A 25,656-nucleotide genomic window follows, 5' to 3' on the forward strand; every position below is an offset into this window, starting at 1 on the left:
ATGGTTACAGATAATCCACTACTATTATACAATATTTTATTTATGTAGTAAGAACATCAGATATTGGGATATATCATATCAGTACAGCCCTAACCAGCAACATGTAATACTTTTTAAAGTGCCTTATGGTTAGTCCAAATAATGCAGTCCACATTTTAATTCCAAAAGGTTTTTATTTACCCTGTGTTTTACCTTGAACATAGTCATAATAACTTTTACCATCAATATACTAACTCCTCCAATTTTTATCACGATTGATGGCTTTTAAATGTGAACACTGTAGTTGTAAAAATGGCAGATGATGTTTCCAAGACAAGCTCAAGCTACCCTGCTACATATAATTGTTCTATAGTGTTATTTCTACCAGCAAGATATGAATGTCTCTGAACAGTACTTCAGCAATACCCATGTATTGAAACATGTTGCTCTACATTATAAAACACCAATAATAACAGTTTAATTTTAATAGTATGGCTACCAAAACTAATAAAAGAAAATGTAAAAGTGCCTTACAATAATTCACGAGTACAGCAATAGCATAACAGCAAAAGGGCCGGGTCAAATATATTGGGTAAATATTTGTGTGCACAGTTGTAGGTTAAAATAAATGTGTTCAAAGTTGCAGCTATGCAGAAGGTTAATCATCATTTCCTTGTAATATTCCTTCTTTTGTCAGTTCATCTATAATTTTTTCTGTTGTTGCAGTGAGGGACCTTATTTCTTTGAGAGCACCTATTAATCCTGACCAGGTTTTTGTAGAAATCCCTCTGTCACTGGTCAACCAATCTTCTAAGAGTGCTACACAACATTCCATAGGATCATCATGACCTTGCTTCTTTATCACTTGTTTGTACTCCAGCTCATAGTCTAAAGCATCAGCTACTCGGCTCCAGACAGCTGCTATTCTAGGAATCACTACCTTATGCAGTACCTTCATTGTAGGTCCTTATAAGATATAACAAATATACAGCTATCATAATTATGCATACCACATAGAAGATGGGCAAATGTTTCAAGATGAATAATGAAAATAAAGCTTTATAATGCAACCTTTCTTGGAAATTGGATGGTTTTATACAGATTACTCAAAATATGCATGATTGACCTCTAACTATAACTACACACAATTCTTAAGTGAATGTCAGCCAAAGTAGAGATTTTCTCACGTATAATCTTGTCTCTTCACTACTACTGCATGAGTAAATGGATTAGTGCTGTTAATACATGCCACAAGTAAGTTTCTTAAAATGGTGGCTACATGACACATTATTATTTAATTTAATCTGAGCTGTAAAAATAATAATTATATTTACTGGACATAGTAGTGATGGCTATTAGCATTTAAGTATTACACATGCAGTTTTTTCTTACCAATCACCTAAAGATTTTTTTCCTAACTGTACTCACTCCACATTCCAGCATATATTGCCAACTAACTTGATTTGGCTCTTGTATCTTGCTTCGGGTAGCTCTTGGGTAGTGAAGATGCGTTTAAATCAATCTGTATAGCAATAAACAATTGCAGTATTACAAATAAGGCACAAATAATAGTTATATGGGCACAACGTGGAGTCTATGAAATTTATAAACCCTCAGGCCCTTAGTAGCGCCCTCGCTTTGCTCGTGCGCTACATTCTGGGCCTTCAGGTTTATAAATTTCATAGACTCCACATTGTGCCCGCACAACTGCTTTAGACTCTATTTTACATTATACTCTACCTCATCCACGGCTGTTTCTGCTGTAGGCTCAGCAAAAGCGGCTGGTTTTCTTGCGATAATACTAATGCCATGGCAACTATGCATGCTCACATGACAAACTTAAGTGCCCTCATTACATCACAGCACGTGGAAAATGTATACTGATTGGATAAACCTAGTTTTGAGCATATGTTATATTGTGCCTGAAGGTGTGGAGTATATTGGAAAACAAGGTGGAGCATATGAGATTCATTACCCGCCCGAAACAGTCTAAATAGAGTCTATTGTTTATTATTAGTTAACAACAGAGCAATTGGAACTAAGCAAGGATTTTACTCTCTATGACAATTTGACCATTTCAGTTTTCCATTTCCAATTGCCCGCGTACAAAATCACTTGACATGAAAGTTATATGTACAGTGGAACCCCAACTCTTTAAACACCTGATAACTGAATAGTTTGTGAAACTGCCAGAGTTGGGGGTAACTAGTAATATAACTAGTTACTTGCTTTGTAACTAGTAACTTGTAACTAGGAGTAATTGTTTGAAAAGTAACTAAGTTACAATAGTAACTAAGTACAATAGTTACATTGTAACTATAATTAATTATGCTTTAAAAGCAAGAGCACTTCAATTTTTGTGCCATATATGCTACAGCCACACTAAGTAGACAGATTCTGTGTACTGTTCTCTATGATTCAGCTTGAGTAACAGACATAGCAATAATTAAAACTGACCACAGAATTGTTATTTTAAGTGCACATATGTATTGCATCCCATAATGATGCACATCTGAGCAAAATTCATGTTACAAAAGCTAAAAACAAGTCATAATTTATACTACGAAAGTAACTAGTAACTAGAGTACTTAGTTACCTTTTGAAAAGTAACTGTAACTGTAACTAAGTTACATGGGATAAAAGTAATGTGTAACTATAGTAACTAGTCACTTTTCTGAAGTAACTACCCCAACTCTGGAAACTGCATAGTTACAACTGATCAAGTACTGACCAACATGAATAAATGAGGTTGGTATACAGGTTAATTTACATCAGTCGATAGTAGAGAGCGATCAGGCACTGTGTAGGGCTAAAGAAAGGATAATTCATCTATGTAAAGAAGAGTGAAGTAAATTAATAAGTTTAAAGGATATTTATTGCTTTAATGGAACATCCATCAACATGCAGTCTTTAATAACAATACCTGCTCGTGTTTGGGCAGCTAAGGTCCATGAATATACAATAAGTGCAAAGCAGTATAACATACGAGAATAGGGTCAACTCAAATGATTTGCTATGGAGACCAACACATCACATATAAACAATTACCTGTGATTGTGTTAACCAGACAGTTTGTTCTACTGTCAATTGAGATTTTTTGTAGTCACATTTTATAAACTTGATTGTACTATCAAACTGTTTTGGCAACATGGCCAAGTGCTTCTCATCAACTCTACCACATTGACAATAAAATCCAAGCAAAAGTTGTTTATTTTGTAGTTGAAGATGACTACATACTTTGTTTAGTGCTTGAATAAGTATTGTTTGTACTTTATAATGAATAGCTGGTGAGGTGCCTTCATGCCTTATTTGAACTTCAATGTATCCCACTTTGTCAAGCAGACAAACAGCATGGCCTGTGTCTGTAGTGTGAAAAGTTATCAGGTTACTGTATGTGTGACGTATTTTCTTTGTAGAGTGTAGCGGCAGTTCCCAATTCTTTGGTAAGTTTTGAAATATCTCCACAATAAAGCAGCAGAAGAATCCTTGTGGTAGAGGACACTGTGAAAACTGAACCAACAGTTCACTGTACTGAAGACTGCCATAATCCTCAAGAATGTTGTGATTAGAAGTGTAACTTGGTAACACACATGGCATAAAGTAACTATCTTCAGTGAGTGGAGCAACTATTTTTAAACAGGTTAACAACTGAAAAAAATATTCAGGTGGGATATCTGTACTTAGTTTTATCTGATGGATTAATGACTTTTGTAGTATACCTTCATGTTTAAATTCTTCAATGGCTTTTTTATCAAAACCAGCTCTTTTGAATGTGATCTTAACAATACTAGTCAGTTTATCAAACAACCACTGGTGATCAGTGATCACATACTGGGACATTCCAGGAACATCATGATAGTAGAGTAGAATTCCCATCATGTGGAAGAACAACAATGCACTTTGTATTTCTCTTTCATTTTTACTAAGACCTCCTTGTTGGGAGATTTCAATTACATTTTCGTATAAAACAAACTTGAGATTTTGTTCAAGGGTATTTTTTTGTATTTGTAGCAACAATATAAACCATGTAATTGGCACATCATAGATATCTCGTTTTTCTACTAGTTCATGCACACGACTACGAATCAGTTCAGCAATGGGATCTTCTTTATCACTACCTGCTGTTGTGTTATCAACTGGAAACAATATGGAATTGTTCTCATGTTCCCATAAGAATTTCTCACACTTAAATTCATGTGCAACAATTTCTAATTTCTTTTCTATGCTTTCTATATCTTTTTTACTTGCTTTGTCTGCATGTGTACCTACATAACACTGATATGAGTTGTTTCCTTCAATACCTTCAGTTTTGTTAGGTAGTATTGGGGGATTGATTTTAACACTGGAATCTTTCGAGGATACCATAAGAAGTTTAACAAGATCTAAGTTTGTCATACTCAAATGATAAGGATCATATGACTGCTCCCCATCCTCACTATGAACAACCAATACTGGCTCATCCAGACTCTTTGCTCCTCCTTTCATATTGAGGATAATGAAAGTAAGAGCAACTGAACTCTTGATAGCTGGAAAAAGACTGATAAACTCCGGCTGACCACCAGTGTCCAACAGGTTGATCATGTTCCACACTTTTCCTAGTAATGGTGTGCCACGAGAAGTAAGAGATGCTGCAATATCATTTTCCACTGCAACCTTTGGCTTTGACTTAAATAATGGCAATCCTATTTGGGTTTCAGATGAAAAAGACATCTTTTCAATGGATGACAAATAACTGTTAAGTTGTGCCAGCATTGTGTCATGGTTCATCTCAATCCACTGAGATTCCTTTCCTGATCCAAGTACACCAGCTCGTTTTATACTAATAATGGTTTCTGATGTTGACACTCCTGTGCTATTGTGATATGGCACAAATTTCTTTTTATGAAGCAAGTTAAGAAAGTTTGTTTTTCCAGCTCCAGCTGATCCAGTGAAACTAATAGTTGTGTATGATAATTTTAAAGTTAAGCCACTAGATTTTGCCTTTTGAATTTTATCCATCATTACTTGTTTCACTGTTAAAATAAACATGTATTAGCTACCATACACAAACAGGAAAAGATATAGCAAATAGAATCATCAAATATCAAGACTGGGACACAAAACACATTCAATAATTGGCTGGCTACAATGAACACTAAACCAGAGTCCAGCATATTTTTTGAAAGCTTTGTGCTTACTTAGTTAGAGCACAAATTATTTTGTCAAAATCTTCATTGGATCAGAGACGTGTCTTTTCCGTAGAATGTCTGTGTCATAGACAATTCTGGGGACAGTGGGAAGGGTACTGGCCTTTCCAAGCTGTCATGAAATTTATGTGATATTTTAGGTCAAGAAACCCCAACCCTACTAACAGTACTATACTGTACTAGATGATTTATGACTTTCAGATACTATAGTGAGTACTTAGCACATTACTAAGAACTCCATCTTTCAATTTCCTCAGCTTCTTTGCTCTCAGCATAAACCCACAATTGAGTTTTCCATATTAAAGCTGTTTGTCATAATTCTTACATCATTATCCACTTAATAGCCCAATTAAACACACTTTGCAGTTTTCCACATGTACAGGTGATTTTACCAAATGGCACATATTAGCTATAGCATGCTTTGCCTTATGTATACTAGGGGGGCAAAAAATTGTAAATTTAAACAAGTAGAATAGGGATCGAAGTTGTGATTCTGAAAAAAAAAACTGTGTAAAAAAGAAGCAATAGGGATGGTGATTCACAATACTACTTAATACATCAATACAAGCCAAGCAGCTTGATTTGTGTACATTGAATTTAAGATTCCTATTTCGACTGTTAAAATAAAAAGCCGAAATAGGAGTCTTAAATTCAATGTACACAAATCAAGCTGCTTTGCTTGTATTGATGTGTTAAGCAGTATTGTGAATCACCACCCCTGTTACTTCTTGTTTACGCATTTTTTTCAGAATCACAGCTTCGATCCCTATTCTACTTGTTTAAATTTACAAATTTTTGCCCCCTAGTTTCTGAAATTTTTTCATGTTCATGCAAATGGACAACACAATTTTATGGCTGGTGTGCGCTGCATGCAGTAATATAGTACTGAAGTAATATAGTATCTAATCCAAAACAGCCAAGCTGTAAAAAAAGTGTGCGGCCCTCAGAAAGGCTATGGTGAAAAAAGATGTGAAATCCAAGGTGGCGGCCAAGAAATGGCTGTGATGGTAGGTTAATGGTAAAAATTTTAATAACGACAATTCAGGTGAATTTTTGTGCCGCTTCACAAAATTTACCTGAATTGTCATTATTAAAATTTTTACCATTAACCTACCATCACAGCCATTTCTTGGCCGCCACCTTGGATTTCACATCTTTTTTCACCATAGCCTTTCTGAGGGCCGCACACTTTTTTTTACAGCTTGGCTGTTTTGGATTAGATTTCATTTCTTTTTGTATTTGTATACCCCAAAGCCGGCCTATGGCCAGCTTTGGGACTTTTTTAACCTATGTTTTTTTCTTTACTACAGGAAGAAGAAAAGATGAAGTAGATGTACTTTAAATATTTTATCAGTAAATGTACAAATTATATATGTAACTGGGCCTGCGAAAATAGGGCATGTGGGCACATGATTTTTGCCTACTTTTTCAAACTTTCATCACTCATAACTTTATGTACCATTATGCTATGGCTCTGCAATTTTCAGCTCTTAGTAAGCAGTTAATGGACAGCATGATGTAAGTTACAGAATGGAAATATACTTTTCCAATACTGAGATATTCCCTATAGAGTGACGGGATGTAGTTTGTGCCCACATGCCCTATTGTTGCAGGCCTGGTCACATTATACTGTATAAAACATATGTGACCGGATTTGCGAAAAGGGGTCTTCCACACACATCCAATTTGCCAACTTTGACAATTGATAACTTCAGATTGGAAAGAGCTATTGCCTTGATATTTGGGCAGTGGTGAGCACCACTATAGCTGAATACATGGTGAAATTTTCAGGTTAATATGTTACTTGAACACTGAGTTATGGTCTCCAACGTTTACGGAATTGGATGTGTGTGGAAGACCCCTTTTCGCAAATCCGGTCAAATATATTGATTACAGAAATCTCCATGGTGGTTTCTTTGTAACTGAACACTCTACAAGGTGACTTCTTCTAATTGCTCTCTCTACAGGGTGAATTGTTTGTAGCTGAACGATCTACAAGGTAACTTCTTCTAGCTGATCTCTCTACAGGGTGATGTGTTTGTAGCTGAATTTTGTATAGGTGATTTGTTTGCAGCTGAGCTCTTTACAGAATGGTTTCTTTGTAGCTGAACTCTCTAAAAGGTAACTTCTTCTAACTGATCTTTCTACAGGGCAATTTGTTTCTGGCAGAATTTTCTACAGGGTGATTTCTTTGCAGCTGAACTCTCTACATGGTGGTTTCTTTGTAGCTGAACTCTCTACAAGGTAATTTCTTCTAGCTGATCTCTCTACGGGGAGATTTGTTTGTAGCTGAACTATCTACAAGGTAACTTCTTATAGCTGATCTCTCTACAGGGTGATTTGTTTGTAGTTGAATTCTGTACAGGTGATTTGTTTGCAGCTGAGCTCTTTACAAAATGGTTTCTTTGTAGCTGAACTTTTTCCAAGGTAACTTCTCCTAACTGATCTTTCTACAGGGTGATTTGTTTGTAGCTGAACTATCTACAAGGTAATTTCTTCTAGCTGATCTCTCTACAGGGTGATTTGTTTGTAGCTGAATTCTGTACAAGTGATTTGTTTGCAGCTGAGCTCTTTACAGAATGGTTTCTTTGTAGCTGAACTCTCTACAGGGTGATTTGTTTGTAGCTGAAATCCCTACAAGGTAACTTCTTCTAGCTGATCTCTCTACAGGGTGATTTGTTTGTAGCTGAACTCTCTACAGGTGATTTGTTTGTAGCTGAACTCTCTACAAGGCGATACTTCTAGGTGATCTCTCTACAGGATTCCTTGTTTCTAACTGAACTCTCAACAGGGTGATCTGTTCTTAGCTGAACTTTCTACTGGGTGATTTGTTTGCAGCTGAACTCTCTAAATGGTGGTTTCTTTGTAGCTGAACTCTCTACAATGTGACTTCTTCTAGCTGAATTCTCTACAAGGTGACTTGTTTCTAGCTGATCTCTCTACAGGGTGACTTGTTTCTAGCTGAACTCTCTACAGGTGATTTGTTTGTAGCTGAACTCCCTACATGGTGATTTTGTTGTAGCTGAACTCTCTACAAGGTAACTTCTTCTTGCTGATCTTTTTACACTGCATATTTGTTTGTAGCTGAGTTCTCTACAGGGTGATTTGTTTGCAGCTGAACTGTCTACATGGGAGTTTCATTGTAGCTGAACTCTCTACAATGTGACTTCTTCTAGCTGAACTCTCTACAGGGTGACTTGTTTCTAGCTGAACTCTCTACAGGTGATTTGTTTGCAGCTGAACTCTCTACATGGTGGTTTCTTTGTAGCTGAACTCTCTACAAGGTAACTTCTTCTAGCTGATCTTTCTACAAGGTGATTGAGTTTTTTGCAGCTGAACTCTTTACATGGTGGTTGCTTTGTAGCTGAACTCTCTAAAAGGTGATTTCTTCTAGCTGAACTCTCTACAGGATGATTTGTTTGCAGCTGAACTCTCTACGTGGTAGTTTCTTTGTAGCTGAACTCTCTACAATGTGACTTCTTCTAGCTGAACTCTCTACAGGGTGACTTGTTTTTAGCTGATCTCTCTACAGGGTGACTTGTTTCTAGCTGAACTCTCTACAGGTGATTTGTTTGCAGCTGAACTCTCTACATGGTGGTTTCTTTGTAGCTGAACTCTCTACAAGGTAACTTCTTCTACCTGATCTTTCTACAGGGTGATTTGTTTGTAGCTGAATTCTATACAGGGTGATTTATTTGCAGCTTAACTCTCTACAAGGTGACTTCTTCTAGCTGAACTCTCTACAGAGTGATTGATTTTTTTTGCAGCTGAACTCTCTACAAGGTGGTTGCTTTTAACTTAACTCTCTACAGGGTGATTTGTTTGTAGCTGAACTCTCTACAGGGTGATCTGTTCATAGCTGAACTCCCTATAAGTTAACTTCTTCTTGCTAATCTTTCTATAGGGCGATTTGTTTGTAGCTGAGTTCTCTACAGGGTGATTTGTTTGCAGCTGAACTCTACATGGTAGTTTCTTTGTAGCTCTACAATGTGACTTCTTCTAGCTGAACTCTCTACAAGGTGACTTGTTTCTAGCTGATCTCTCTACAGGGTGACTTGTTTCTAGCTGAACTCTCTACAGGTGATTTGTTTGCAGCTGAACTCTCTACATGGTTTATTTCTTTGTAACTGAACTCCCTGCAAGGTGACTTCTTCTAGCTGATCTCTCTACAGGGAGATTTGTTTGTAGCTTAACTCTCTACAGGTGATTCGTTTGCAGCTGAACTCTCTACATGATGGTTTCTTTGTAGCTGAACTCTCTATAAGGTAATTTCTTCTAGCTGATCTCTCCACAGGCCAATTTGTTTGTAGCTGAACTCTCTACATGATGGTTTTTTTGTAGCTGAACTCTCTACAAGGTGATTTCTTCTATAGCTGATCTTTCTACAGGGTGATTTGTTTGTACCTGAACTATCTACAAGGAAACTTCTTCTAGCTGATCTCCCTACAGGGAGATTTGTTTGTAGCTGAACTCTCTATACATAATTTGTTTGCGGCTGAATTCTCTACATGATGGCTTCTTTGTAGCTGAACTCTCTACAAGGTAACTTCTTCTTACTTATCTCTCTACAGGGTGATTTGTTTGTAGCTGAACTTTCTACAAGGAAACCTCTTTTAACTGAGCTCTGTACAGGGTGAATTATTTGTAGCTGAACTATCTACAAGGTAACTTCTTCTAGCTGATCTCTCTACAGGATGATTTGTTTGTAGCTGAACTATCTACAAGGTAACTTCTTCTAGCTGATCTCTCTACAGGGTGATTTGTTTGTAGCTGAATTCTGTATAGGTGATTTGTTTGCAGCTGAGCTCTTTACAGAATGGTTTCTTTGTAGCTGAACTCTCTACAAGGTAACTTCTTCTAGCTGATGTATCTACAGGGTCACTAGTTTGTAGCTGAATTCTCTACATGGTGGTTTCTTTGTAACTGAACTATCTACAAGGTGACATCTTCTAGCTGATCTTTCAACAGGGTGAATTGTTTGTAGCTGAACTCTCTACAGGGTGATTTGTTTGTAGCTGATCTCTATACAGGTTACTTATTTCTAACTGATCTCTTGAATTCTGTTCAGGGTGACTGCTCTATTAGGATGACTGCACTATTAGAGTATCTCGATCTCGCACTTGCTACACCAAGTTGGATTTCGTGTTATAACTCCGTGGCTTTAAGTCTGATTCTTCTACATCATTGAAGAGCCTTTCTAAGATGATAACTCCATCTGTACAGCGATTTTCAAAGCATTACCCCAAGTGGTTTATCTGGTAGGCGTGGCAAGCATAATAATAATAATAATAAAATAAAATAAATTAAAATTAGCTAATCTCGATTGCGTAATTGTTACACACTGTTGATTTTTTCGCTGTATCTTCCTGGTTTTTAGCTCGATTTCTTTCAAACCACAAAAGGTTTGAGGTTCAATAGTTAACCTATTCACCCACCGATTTTCAGCTTCTTCCCATACGCGGTTTACCCTGTAGGCGTGACAACATATTGGTGTTATTTTTCGTGCATAATCGCTCATAACTCTTTGCCTGTATATGGTATTCCAGCCAAAGTTGGTACCGAGATGCGCCTTTATACCCCCCTTCTGTGTGCCAAATTTCAAGGCAATCGGATTACGCGCTCGCGTTTTATAGCAGTTTTTGTAAGTGTGCGAAAAGAGGAAGAAAAATAAGAAGAAAAAAAAACGAAGAAACTAAGCCAATTTTTGAAGTCGCATATCTCAGGAATGCCTGAAGCGATTTCGCTCAAATTTGGAATGTGGAGTACTGAAGTTGGAGGGAATGTACACAGCAAAATTTGTCTTGTTTCATCAAGGCAGCACAGAGCTACGGAGGTGCGAAAATTGCGTTTTCTTCCTGTCAATATACTCACGGGGTTGCGCGCCGGCTTCTTGGGCCGCACGACACACTACCGTGTGTCTTGATATGAAGGCTTGCTCCATGATGTTCAAGCATCTGTCTACTAGCTACAGGTAGAGTGTGTACTCATGATCAGTCTTATGGAATAACTATAGACTCTGAAATGGCATGATCATGCAACAGGCTGTATGTTAAATGCTTTGATCCATAACAATAAAGGCATTGATGGCATTGAAAGTATATACCGTATAGTAAAAAAATTTTGGTGATAAAAAAGTGTGACGAAACCCCTCTGTTGAAAAAATTGGCAGAAAAAACTTTGGTGATTGAAATAATATTCGCCAAAGTTTTTACCACCAAAGTTTTTACAGTACGGTACGTAAGGATATTACGACAAGGTGTCAGCTCATCAGTTAAGTAGTGTAGTAAGTGTATAGGTAGCTAGTGTTGTTGTAGCAGTACTTTTGTAGCTACTGATCTAACAACGTGCTAGCTAAGGTGTGCTTTGCTATCTCCTGCGATGCCAAGAGTGACCGTATTTACTTTTTCAGTGAACTCTAGTAGTAGAGATTATCATATATATCAAAGTATTTGGCCAAATCCATTGTGAGATGATGAACTAGCTGACGTGCGCACGGGAAGCCAGTTGGAAATGCTATCCCAAGGAGTGCTTACAACTGTGGGATACATTCCTAGGAAGATCTCCAAAGTCAGCTCGATCTTTATTGCTTGGTGGTACGAGCTGACCTTTATCTCAAGTTCTAGTTACTCAATGTGCTCGTGTGATCATCTAAAATAATTGGTGAAAATTTTTTTGGCAAATTGAATGCTATTCTCCAAAATTTTTTACTATACAGTAGCTGGAAAACCCTAACAATCTGAAAAAAGTAATAACTATCTGTAGCCACTATTTAGTCTTCTCTCGTGCAGATCCTTAAGGCAAGTGCTCTCAATATTTCGATCATGTACAAAGGAGACACACCCTCTTTTTAATTCTGTTTTTTATGATGGGAGTTTTTTTGTTTAATATAAAAGATAATCAAGACACACGGTAGTGTGTCGTGCAGCCCAAGAAGCTGGCGCACTACACCATGAGTGTATTGACAGGAAGAACGAAAAAGCAATTTTCGCACCTCTGTAGCTCTGTGCTGCCTTGATGAAACAAAACGATTTTTGCTGTGGACATACCCTTCAACTTCAGTACTCCACATACCAAATTTGAGCGAAATCGCTTCAGGCGTTCCCGAGATATGCGACTTCAAATATTGGCTTAGTTTTTTCATTTTTTTTCTTATTATTTTTCTTGCACACTTACAAAAACTGCTATAAAACGCGAACACCATATCCGATTGCCTTGACATTTGGCACAGAGAAGGGGGGTATAAAGGCGCATCTTGGTACCAACTTTGGCTGGAACACGATAAACAGGCAAAGAGTTATGAGCGATTATTCACGAAAAATAACACCAATATGTTGTCACGCCTATAGGGTAAACCACGTATGGGAAGAAGCTAAAAATCGGTAGGTAAATAGGTTAACTACTGAACCTCAAACTTTTTGTGATTTAAAAGAAATCAAGCTAAGATACAACGAAAAAACCAACAGTGTGTAACAATCATGCAATCGAGATTAGCTAATAAAAATGACTACTTGCCACGCCTACCAGATAAACCGCTTGGGGTAATGCTTTGAAAATCGCTGTACAGATGGAATAATCATCTTAGAAAGGCTCTTCAATGGTGTAGAAGAATCAGACTTAAAGCCGGAGTTATAACACGAAATCCAACTTGGTGTAGCAAGTGCGAGATCGAGATACTCTAATAGAGCAGTCATCTTAATAGAACAGTCACCCTGAAAAGAATTCAAGAGATCAGCTAGAAACAAGTAACCTGTATAGAGATCAGCTACAAACAAATCACTCTATAGAGAGTTCAACTACAAACAATTCACCCTGTAGAGAGATCAGCTAGAAGAAGTCACCTTGTAGAGTGTTCAGTTACAAAGAAACCACCATGGGAGAGTTCTGTAATAAATATATGTATTACATATATAATTTGTATATTTACTGATAAAATCAGAAATATTTAAAGTATTTAACATTTGCTTCATCTTTTCTTCTTCCTGTGGTAAAGAAAAAAAGATAGGTTAAAAAGCCTCAAAGCCGGCCTATTTGGGGTATACAAATACAAAAAGAAGTGAAATCTAATCCAAAACAGCCAAGCTGTAAAAAAAGTAGTCTTGGCACAAAATTCACCTGAATTGTCGTTAGTAAAATTTTTACCATTAACCCACCATCACAGCCATTTCTTGGCCACCACCTTGGATTTCACACCTTTTTTCACCATAGCCTTATACTGTTTTCTTACGCAAATTCTTTCCCCCATAGCCTCAGAGCTGCCCTTAATTTTCGATTGCGTACAAAGGAGACACACACCCTTTTAGATTCGAAGGGTTACACAATTTCTGATAGCTTACGAGGCTTGTTACGTCAATTCTTGACTGATAAATGGCTGTAGCAGCCCTTAGGAAAGTGCCTGGAATGCGGTTTCAGTGATGGGCTATGGGCCACATCCGCTTCACTGACGCGAGTTGAAGAACTCTAAAACATTCAAAAACAAATTTCAGTGAGTAGCATTTATGTGTAATGTTTAGTTTAATACATCTTGATGCGTTTTAGTCCCATGCGTTGCTTCAAATGGCATTTTTTAAACTGCTGTACTTTTGCTTTTATGGATCGTGAGTGAATGACATCTCAAAGCCATGACTCTTGCTCTATATCTCGCAATCACCTTAGAAAGCAAAGATTTTAATACCACACAGACCTGGGTAGGAATAATTTTAAAATACACCATACATTTTTAGTGCTGATATCTACTTCCTGTGGGCTGTAGACGCATGAAATAGGAATAAGAAGATAGAGATTTGGGACGATTTTGTAAATTTTTAAAAACTCCCAAAACCACTTCCCTTGTGTTTTATACTTCCAGGTCAGTCTTCACAACACTAGAGGAAGGTCTGGAAGGTTTTTGAAACATATCCAAAGCCTGGAAGGCTGCTTTTGGCGTGTGTTCTATTAGAGTTTTTGAAAATTTTTGCCCCGATCCCTATTATGTACCACTATCATGGTTCATGATACACTGCTTTGCCTCACTCACTTTCTCACACAACAAATATTGACCAGAAATCAGACTTACAATACCTTCATGGGCACATGGCAGTATTGGTTAGGTACAATCAAGCCCAAAAGTTTCAATACAACCCAAAATGCTTCCAATAAGTTGCTATATATGAAATTTCAATGGGTAATGCATCAAAGGCTTCTTGTGCTATCATGGAAAAATCATCCATTGATTACAGAGGCACTTCTATTACTGTTCTGTGTTTGTCACACTGCATAGCGGGCATAACATAGCTGAAAACAAAGTATAGTGTTGCACCGATATGGGAATTTGCCGATATTCCGATAACCGCATACTAAATCAAACTGATAATTTAAACTGATCCGATATAATCCCAAATTGTTATCTAGAAAAATAATCTTGTATACACACAGATACACATACTAAGTTACAAGGAATAGTATTATTGATTACTGTCAGTCACTGGTAAATTTTTATGCATTATTTAAATTCATATGTTTGCCTAACCAAGCAGAAGTTGTTCTGTATAAATAATAACTCCTCAGAAAGGTGAGGTAGTAACCTATTTCTCTCCTCATCATATAGGTCACCAGCAGCTGAAAATAATTGTTCAGACTGAAGTGGCTGGAGTGGCTGGAGTGGCTGGAGTGGTTGGGACTGAAGTGGCTGGAGCACTCAAGAAATGCCTGGCCAGAATTGATAGTGTAGGAAATTCCTTATTGTGCTGTCCCCATCAATTGTATGGGTCCCCAGTCTTGTAATTAATTAGTGAATCATTAAGGTATTTCTCAAGTCCACTGGCTGTACTGGAATTTGGGTTTTGATCACTGGAGTCAATTATAATTTCTGTGAAAACATCTAACAGTACAGGGTTATTCAAAGGACACATCCTTTTGGGGGCAGCAGACTCTTGTGGCTCTGCTTTAGTGGCAACCTTTATCATTTCATCTAACAACAATTCCTTTACAGTAGCCTTTATAATATCCCCCCCCCCCCCCCCCCCCCAAAAATCTATCCTCAAACCTAGGATCAAGTGTTGCCAGTGCAAGCTCCTTCCTATATTCAACTCCAGTAAAACGTGTCCTAAGAGAATGAAGAATCTGTGACTTCATGGTGCATATCCCACTGTTGCCTCATTCTTTTCTAAATTTCTAATTAATACATGAATGTAAGGTATCACAATTGATATAGAAGTAAGTCTTGCAGAAATAGAGTGGGTTACGTCTTCAGTGGGACTTAGTATGTCAACATATTTTATCACCAATCCTAACTGGTAAGTAGACAGCTGCTGAATATTGTCATTTTTAGCACAGCAAGCAGCTATAGCCATTTTTTGTTCTACGACTGATTGGAACATATACAGCGTGGAATTCCACCTGGTACTTATTTATGTCTTGTTTCAACTTGTGCTGTGGCAAGTTGTACTGTAGTCTGGTTCCTTATGGAATTGATTCTGACATGGCAGATTAAAGCAACAAATTTGGTTCAGTGATTCCTTACAATCCTTAGGGTCTATAAAGTGATTTCAGAAGGGGTGCGACCATGAACTCTCCTGCACCCTTTTGTACGACAGCTAATTATGACAACTCATGAAATTAAAACCCACTACATTTTCTATACTGTAAAGCCCTTTTCTCAAACACATTCCCAAGGTTAATAGTTACTATTAGTGAGAGAGTAGTCCATAAAACATACCATAATAAAATATTATGACTCTGTATCAAAGGTACACAGCTTAAACAAAACTACAAGTTTAGCAAAAAATTAAAATCACTAAAATTTAAACACGGCTATGCAGGATTGGATTTTTTACAATTGTTACTTATTTTCTATCAAAACCATGTCCATGTTTGCACATACTGACTAAGTACTGTGCACAGAACACCTGGTTACCGGATACTTCACACTTGCCGGTGTTGCAAATAGGCTCAACCTTATAGCCAGAATTAACAAGGCTTCAAGTTGACTTTGATCACCTCTTGGAGAGTGGTGAAAGGAAAAATCTTCAGCTTTAATCATTGCCAGATTATATTACCTATCTGTTTAATGCTGTCTTTTTTCTATATGCATATCTCTATGTACAGTAGCTGATCATAGTCAGTGCTAAACTTAAGGTGGCGCTGAAGTAATCAAATGAAGCCTTACAAGGCCAATGGGACATCATGTAGGTGACCATGCACAAAAATATGTGGAAAATTAGTAGAACAAAGCGAAGCGCTTTGAAATATTGAAAGAATCAGCTCTATCAGACTGTCAGGCTACTATTGCTGATACAAGTAACTATATTCACGTACTAACTTCATCACCTTGTCAAAACTCTGGTAACTTCACAGCGAACAACACCAGCTGTCATCGTGTGATTACTGCTTTACGGAGCGCACCCTGGCCAGTTACACTGCCTCACAATTCATGAAATAACTCCATATTTATGTACCATAGACCCTCAAAATTTGGCAGAGGCACTGGTGAAGCAGTTCTTTACAGAGCTATGGAACGATTTTTCGTGATTCGCTGTTGACAGGCGTGATATCACATGTTGAAAAATGCAGGTTTGCGTTTTAACCAGTTTCCACGTTGTTATTTTAAAAATTGGCTCGTAAGTTCTGAGTTTAATAACCACGAAATTAAAGCAGTTGATTTCATGAAACTTGGCATGCTAGGCTACAACATTACAGGCTATCATAAGAACCCTTTAAACGTAGACTACATGGTTCACAAGCGGAATTCTCCACCACCCTAAAATAGCTAATTAAGTGCGTGGGCTAGTTTTAATTGTGACAAATGGGCATTGTACGGCTTCGCATTTTTACTTCAGCGCCACCTTAAGGCTAGTTTTCTATTGGCACTATAGCTATACATTCAGGAAATACCAATTCCGTATGTGTAGGTTTAATGGTCGCTTATTATATTTTCAGATCATAGTGTGCTCCTTAATGAAGACTGTTCCATGCCAATATTTGATAATAGCAATACTTTTTAGCCCAGCATACAGAAACTGCTAGAGAACGAGCAATTATCATTGTCACCAATATAATTATACCAGCTGCAGGTTATACTGCTCTGGAGGGATTATTGAAATCTGAGAATCTGAGTGGACTTAAAACCATTAGTTTAAAGTTACAATTGAACATGACAATGGTCTCTTACCTTTATCTGATTTTGCCATCTCTTTGGAATTTGAATAACAGAACAGCAATTAGGAAATAGAATTGTACACATTAGCTGTGTAGTGTAATTCTGGCTATATGTACGGTTGAGCCTGTTTACAACCTATATCCAGTGATGCACAGTACAGTACAATACTGACTATGTTCTGAGCACAGTACATATAGTCAGTGTACTACAAACACGGGCATAGTTTTGATAGAACAATCTGATACTGTGAATACCTTAATAAAAAGCTGTGGCGATTAAAATTTTTGCTAAATGTACAATTTTGTTTTAAGCTGTGTATCTTTGATACAGAGTCATAATATTTTATTATGGTATGTTATGGACTACTCTCTCACTAATAGTAACTATTAACCTCGGGAATGTGTTTGAGAAAAGGGCTATTCAGCATTGAAAATTTAGTTGGTTCTAATTTTGCGAGGGTTGTCAAAATTAACTGTCGTACAAAGGGGTCCAGGGGGAGTTCATAGTGGCATCCCTTCTGAAATCATTTATACATCCTAAGGAATCACTGAACCAAATTTGGTGCTTTAATCTGATTTTGGCTAAATTTTGCCATAACAGACCCTACTATTGAGGTTCTTTTGGATTCTTGTGAGGCTATGTGATGCAGTAGACAAGTGTATTTTCTGTCGGTTGAATGTAATACAGAAAATAAGCTCCCGCATGAATACTATATGGTTGTCACGTGAGCCTCTCTCACATGACAGTAGGTATAAAAGGTAAGGTAAAGTGTTACAATCCATTCCACGCCACGTGTTTGTACGAGTGGGCTATGAGTGCGTTAATGCGTCTTCTACAGCAAGTTAGACTACGAGTAATGGCAATGGAGAACGTGGCCGCCAGGATGGTGAGCTTTAACGGCAGCGAAAACTGAGACACTGACCAGCAGAGAGGTGGACTTTTGATCCCGAAGATGCCGTAAAGAAGGTGCTTACTGCTTAGACACATTGAGGGGATATAGAGGAAGCGCTTGGCTGAGGCAGCTCGGTGAACAGCAAGAAAAATGTGAAGGGGAAAGTATGCTGGCAGCACGAAGTTCTAGCAACCGTATCCTTCATGCTGATACCGGTAATATTATAAATAATACCACGTGCTGATGGAACAAACAAGGTGCTCAATAGATGTGTTGATTGAGCAAGCAAATTAATCTCATGTGTTGATATGTAGTACTGAGCAGAGCTTGTGTTGGCAGTACTACCTGATAGTATTGTACTAGGAGTAAAGGGCTCAATCACAATGTTCAGTTAATGTCACATTGATGATATCACTAAGGAAATGTTGCTAATGTGTTGATAGTAGTGAGTAAAGGGCTCAATCATAAGTCCACGTGTTGGCAGCTAGTATCGAGTTAAAGGCTCAATCATGACATTCCGATGCCTTGAAATGAATTACAGTTCTACTGATTTCAATTGTACCACTACTATTGTGAATTCCAAAGTAGAAGAGCAGCTGCTTTGTGTTATATAGCCATGGTGAACCCTTCTTATAGAATAGTTATTCAGACAATTAAAACCAGGGGTTCCACTCCGAAGCACATTGTTTATAATAGAGTTCTTTCCCTAGTTATAAGAAATTATATTATGTTTAGAAGTTATAGGAAGTTCCACGACCAATTTCATTTGTTCTTTAAAAGTAACTTAACATTGTCCAATGCTACTGTCTAATCAAAAGTTTGCGCTCAGATTGCTATAGCTATTCCGTCTATTAGAACATGTGGTTGTGGATTTTAAAAAAATTTAAAAAATAATTAAAAATGTAAAAAGAAAAATATGGTTTCTGGAAATTCTTGGAACTGCCCCTGTAAATGTCCATGTACCAGAAAGTGTCTAGAGCATCCTTATATGTGACCGGGCCTGCGATAATAGGGCATGTGGGCACATGATTTTTGCCTACCTTTTCACAATTTCATCACTCATAACTTTTTGTACCATTATGCTATGGCATTACAATGTTCCGCTCATAGTAAGCATTTCATTGGCATCATGATGCAAGTTACAGAATGGAAATATACTTTTCCAGTACTGAGATATGACCTGTAGAGTGATGGGGTGTAGTTTGTGCCCACATGCCCTGTTTTCGCAGGCCCGGTCACATATGTGGTTTGATACAGAATTCTATAACAAATAAAGGAAATGAATTTTTGGTAGTTAAGTTGACCTGTTGCTGTTCTCAAGTAGGAGGAAGACATTTTTTCCTAACACTAAATGTATGCCTACAAAATTCAATGAATGGTTAATTCAACACAGATTCGAATAGTAAATAGAATAATCTGTGTACCATCAGCTTTTGTTCATACAGAGCAATCCCAGGGTAGTACCTCAATTTATAGTGCTGTTAGCTGTTATCAAATATAAAAGTGCATGTGTAATGTATGCACTATATTGGAGAAGAAGACAAGAAGGTGCATCTGGCTTGAGAAGCACCATAGGAACAAATTCGGTCAAACTTGAGAGAATGCTGTTAGAGAGTTTAATATAGTAAGTTTGTAGCCGCATAGCATTTCTAAGAATTCAATTCACCATTATAAACCACAACTCAAGGATCCTCTATAGTTACACTGGAGGTGCAATTCTCCAATGGATTATTCACCACATTTTGGCTAATGGTCCAAAGGAACCGGCGTATAGGAACACCACAATCTACGGACCAACTTAAGACGGTTATATACACAGTCAAATTTACAACCAGTTATCATGTTATGAGTGTGCTTTTTACTATACTGTATGTGATATTCACTGGTATTACTTGTTCTTGGTGGCAAAGGTTAAGTTCACATGTTGATAGTAGTACTGAGCAAAGAGTTCAACCATCTATTGTACAAATGGATCAACCATCTATGTTAATGTGTTAATAAATAGTACTGAGTAAAGGGCTCAACCAGCTATACTGTTAATGTGTTGATAGCAGTACTAATCAAAGGGCTTAACCAGCAATGGTTCATGACTGAATGAAGGACTCAACCAACTATGTTGTTCATGTGTTGATAGCAATACTGAACGGAGGGCTCAACCATATATTGATAGTATATAGTATTGAGCAAAGGCTCAACCATCTGTTGTTCATGACCGAGCAAAGGGCTATATTGTTCATGTGTTGACAGCAGTACGAAGCAAAGGGCTCAACCATCTATTATACTCATGTGTTGATAGTAGTATTGAGCGAAGGTCTCAACCATCTATTGTTCATGATTGAGCAAAGGGTGCATCCAGCTATATGTTGAATAGCAGTACGGCTCAATCACCTATTGTCCATGTTCTGATAGTAGGCATATGCATGCATGGCTAAAGGGCTCAAATTATTATTGGTATAGCTATAAAAATAAAATAAAAAGTTCTAAAATAAATAGATTTAAAATAAAGTGGAAGTATGTATGCATAAAAATAACCCCCTCCCCAACTTGGTCATTGTGTTTGATAAAATGGTAGCAACAAATTATAGCTACAGTCGAATGTTTAATTAGGAAGTCCAACTAGTCTGGCAATGCAGTTGACAAGTCAGGGCTGTCAACAGGTAAGAGGATGGAATTGATAACATCAGCATTTGCGAAAATGAACAAATTAAATTAAAAAGAAGTTCCAATCACACGTGGTACTGACTTGATTACCAGTAAATTTGACCTCAAGTTTGGGATACTATCATTGGGGTAGAAGCAGGCTCAAAGGGATCTGCATGGACGTAAATAATGAGAAATGTTAGATGTGCTGCTTTAATTTGTAGCCTTATACATATTGCATAGTTTTCTTAAACTCATGGCTTCTGACAAATAGATATGGAGTTTTAAAAATTGACCAAAGACTAAATGGTCACAGTCCAGAGGGCTATAGTATGCATTATCATTGGTGGAATGGTATTAGAGGACCAGTACTTATTGCCAAGGCAACCTATAGAGACGATACATGTATGTGTGACCAAAGACAGAATGGCCACAGCCTAAGAGGGTTGTCTGTATGTACAACCAATGTTGGAATAGTCATGATCTGTCCACAGATGGATTGGTCATAGTCTGTGTGGAGTGCTGGTATCAAGACACACGGTAGTGTGTCGTGCGGCCCAAGAAGCCGATGCGTAACACCCGTGAGTATATTGACAGGAACTTGAAGAAAGAAAACACAATTTTCGCACCTCCGTAGCTCTGTGCTTCCTTGATGAAACAAGACGATTTTTTCTGTGGACATGCCCTCCAACTGCAGCACTCCACATTCCAAATTTGAGCGAAATCGCTTCAAGCGTTCCCGAGATATGCGACTTCAAAAATTAGCTCAGTTTCTTCGTTTTTTTTTTTCTTCTTATTTTTCTTTTTCTTGTCGCACACTTACAAAAACTGCTATAAAACTCGAACGCCATATCCGATTGCCTTGAAATTTGGCACACAGAAGGGGGATATAAAGGCGCATCTCGGTACCAACTTTGGCTGGAATACGATAAACAGGCAAAGAGTTATGAGCGATTATTCACGAAAAATAACACCAATATGTTGTCACGCCTACAGGGTAAACCGCGTATGGGAAGAAGCTGAAAATCGGTGGGTGAATAGGTTAACTATTGAACCTCAAACCTTTTGTGGTTTGAAAGAAATCGAGCTAAAACCAGGAAGATACAACGAAAAAACCAACAGTGTGTAACAATTATGCAATCGAGATCAGCTAATAAAAAAACGACTGCTTGCCACGCCTACCAGATAAACTGCTTGGGGTAATGCTTTGAAAATCGTTGTACAGATGGAGTAATCATCTTAGAAAGGCTCATCAATGGTGTAGAAGAATCAGACTTAAAGCCACGGAGTTATAACACGAAATCCAACTTGGTGCAGCAAATGCGAGATCGAGATACTCTAATAGAGCAGTCATCCTAATAGAGCAGTCACCCTGAAAAGAATTCAAGAAATCAGCTAGAAACAAGAAACCTGTATAGAGATCAGCTACACACAAGTCACCCTGTAGAGAGATCAGCTAGAAGAAGTTACCTTGTAGGGAGTTCATGCAACTATGGAAAGAGATAGTTCAGCTAGAAAAAATCACCTTGTAGAGTTCATCTACAAAGAAACCACCATGTAGAGAGTTCAGCTACAAATAAATCGCCCTGTGGAGAGATCAATAGAAGAAGTTACCTTGCAGAGAGTTCAGCTACAAAGAAACCATCATGTAGAGAGTTCAGCTACAAACAAATTTCCCTGTAGAGAGATCAGCTAGAAGAAGTTACCTTGTAGAGAGTTCAGCTTCAAACAAATCACCCTGTAGAAAGATGAGCTAGAAGAGGTCACCTTGTAAAGAGTTCAGTTACAAAAAAAACCACCATGTAGAGAGCTCAGCTACAAACTAGTGACCTTGTAGAGACATCAGCTAGAAGAAGTTACCTTGTAGAGAGTTCAGCTACAAAGAAACCATTCTTTAAAGAGCTCAGCTGCAAACAAACCACCTGTACAGAATTCAGCTACAAATTAATCACCCTGTAGAAAGATGAGCTAGAAAAAGTTACCTTGTAGAGAGTTCAGTTACAAAGAAACCACCATGTAGAGAATTCAGCTACAAACTAGTGACCCTGTAAAGACATCAGCTAGAAGAAGTTACCTTGAGAGAGTTCAGCTACAAAGAAACCATCATTTAGAGAGTTCAGCTTCAAACAAATCACCTGTAGAGAGTTCAGCTACAAACAAATCTCCCTGTAGAGAGATCAGCTAGAAGAAGTTACCTTGTAGATAGTTCAGCTACAAACAAATCTCCCTGTAGAGAGATCAGCTAGAAGAAATTACCTTGTAGAGAGTTCAGCTACAAAGAAACCACCATGTAGAGAGTTCAGCTGCAAAGAAATCACCCTGTAGAAAATTCTGCCAGAAACAAATTGGCCCGTAGAAAGATCAGTTTAAAGAAGTTACCTTGTAGAGAGTTCAGCTACAAAGAAACCATTCTGTAATGAGCTCAGCTGCAAACAAATCACCTGTACAGAATTCAGCTACAAACAAATCACCCTGCAGAGAGATCAGCTAGAAGAAGTTAACTTGTAGAGAGTTCAGCTAAAAAGAAACCATCATTTAGAAAGTTCAGCTACAAACAAATCTCCCTGTAGAGAGATCAGCTAGAAGAAGTTACCTTGTAGAGAGTGAAGCTACAAACAAATTACCCTATTGAAAGATCAGCTAGAAGAAGTCACCTTGTAGAAAGTTCAGTTACAAAGAAACCACCATGTAGAGAGTTCAGCTACAAACTAGCTACCTTGTAGAGACATCAGCTAGAAAAGTTACCTTGTAGAGAGTTCAGCTACAAAGAAACCATTCTGTAAAGAGCTCAGCTGCAAACAAATCACCTGTACAGAATTCAGCTACGAACAAATCATCCTGTAGAGAGATCAGCTAGAAGAAGTTACCTTGTAGATAGTTCAGCTACAAACAAATCTCCCTGTAGAGAGATCAGCTAGAAGAAATTACCTTGTAGAGAGTTCAGCTACAAAGAAACCATTCTGTAAAGAGCTCAGCTGCAAACAAATCACCTGTAAAGAATTCAGCTACAAACAAATCTCCCTGTAGAGAGATCAGCTAGAAGAAATTACCTTGTAGAGAGTTCAGATACAAAGAAACCATCATGTAGAGAGTTCAGCTGCAAAGAAATCACCCTGTAGAAAATTCTGCCAGAAACAAATTGCCCTGTAGGAAGATCAGTTAGAAGAAGTTACCTTTTAGAGAGTTCAGCTACAAAGAAACCATTCTGTAAAGAGCTCAGCTGCAAACAAATCACCTGTACAGAATTCAGCTACAAACAAATCACCTGTAGAGAGTTCAGCTACAAACAAATCTCCCTGTAGAGAGATCAGCTAGAAGAAGTTACCTTATAGATAGTTCAGCTACAAACAAATCACCCTGTAGAAAGATCAGTTAGAAGAAGTTACTTTGTAGAGAGTTCAGCTACAAAGAAACTATTCTGTAAAGAGCTCAGCTGCAAACAAATCACCTGTAAAGAATTCATCTACAAACAAATCACCCTGTAGAGAGATCAGCTAGAAGAAATTACCTTGTAGATAGTTCAGCTACAAACAAATCACCCTGTAGAAAGATCAGTTAGAAGAAGTTACTTTGTAGAGAGTTCAGCTACAAAGAAACCATTCTGTAAAGAGCTCAGCTGCAAACAAATCACCTATACAGAATTCAGCTACAAACAAATCACCCTGTAGAGAGATCAGCTAGAAGAAGTTACCTTGTAGATAGTTCAGCTACAAAAAAATCTCCCTGTAGAGAGATCAGCTAGAAGAAATTACCTTGTAGAGAGTTCAGCTGCAAAGAAATCACCACTGCCCAAATTTCAAGGCAATAGCTCTTTCCAATCTGAAGTTATCAATTGTCAAAGTTGGCAAATTGGATGTGTGTGGAAGACCCCTTTTCGCAAATCCGATCACATATGTATTATATATATAATTTGTACATTTACTGATAAAATATTTAAAGTACATCTACTTCATCTTTTCTTCTTCCTGTAGTAAAGAAAAAAAACATAGGTTAAAAAAGTCCCAAAGCTGGCCATAGGCCGGCTTTGGGGTATACAAATACAAAAAGAAATGAAATCTAATCCAAAACAGCCAAGCTGTAAAAAAAGTGTGCGGCCCTCTGAAAGGCTATGGTGAAAAAAGATGTGAAATCCAAGGTGGCGGCCAAGAAATGGCTGTGATGGTAGGTTAATGGTAAAAATTTTAATAATGACAATTCAGGTGAATTTTGTGCCACTTAATTCACCTGAATTGTCGTTATTAAAATTTTTACCATTAACCTACCATCACAGCCATTTCTTGGCCGCCACCTTGGATTTCACATCTTTTTTCACCATAGCCTTTCAGAGGGCCACACACTTTATTTACAGCTTGGCTGTTTTGGATTAGATAATAATATGACCAAAGATGGAATGGTCACAGCCTGGAGCACTGGTATATATGACCAAAGATGGAATGGTCTTAGCCTGGAGTGCTGGTATGTAAGACCAAAGATGGAATGGTCTCAGCCTGGAGTGCTGGTATTATATGACCAAAGATGGAATGGTCCCAGCCTGGAGTGCTGGTAAATATGACCAAAGATGGAATGGTCATGGCCTGGAGGGCTGGTATGTATGACCAAAGATGGAATGGTCTCAGCCTGGACTGCTGGTATGTTAGAACAAACATAGAATGGTCACAGCCTGGAGTGCTGGTATATATGACCAAAGCAGGCCCGTAGCCAGGGGGGAGGGGTTTGGAAGAACCGCCCTCTTGGGAAAAAGGTCCACAATTTCAGTTAAAAGGTCCACAATTTTAGCAAAAAGGTCCACAATTTTAGTATACAAGTCCAAATTTTCAGTAGCAAAA

The 25,656-nt window shown here is 37.8% G+C and overlaps 1 protein-coding gene across 1 annotated transcript; it reads right to left on the bottom strand.

Moving 5' to 3' along the window:
* Positions 1–396: 396 nt before the first annotated feature.
* Positions 397–4,985, bottom strand: LOC136245989 (uncharacterized). The gene is made up of 3 exons (XM_066037439.1): positions 3,028–4,985; positions 1,438–1,501; positions 397–945 (listed from the first exon to the last, which is right to left on the bottom strand). Exons 1-3 carry the CDS (start codon positions 4,978–4,980, stop codon positions 638–640), a joined length of 2,325 nt encoding a protein of 774 aa, XP_065893511.1. The 5' UTR covers positions 4,981–4,985; the 3' UTR covers positions 397–637.
* Between the last annotated feature and the right edge of the window lie 20,671 nt (positions 4,986–25,656).

This window comes from Dysidea avara, chromosome 15 (genome assembly GCF_963678975.1).
Source record: "Dysidea avara chromosome 15, odDysAvar1.4, whole genome shotgun sequence".
NCBI classification, from domain to species: domain Eukaryota; kingdom Metazoa; phylum Porifera; class Demospongiae; order Dictyoceratida; family Dysideidae; genus Dysidea; species Dysidea avara.

Bases quoted from the DNA above. Each gene is read 5' to 3' on its own strand.
- LOC136245989 (XM_066037439.1), bottom strand. From the start codon at position 4,980: ATGATGGATAAAATTCAAAAGGCAAAATCTAGTGGCTTAACTTTAAAA. The intron at 1,502-3,027 runs GTAATTGTTTAT...ATTGCTATACAG, and splicing joins TCTGGTTAACACAATCACAG to ATTGATTTAAACGCATCTTC. The intron at 946-1,437 runs GTTAGTTGGCAA...ATATCTTATAAG, and splicing joins AGATACAAGAGCCAAATCAA to GACCTACAATGAAGGTACTG.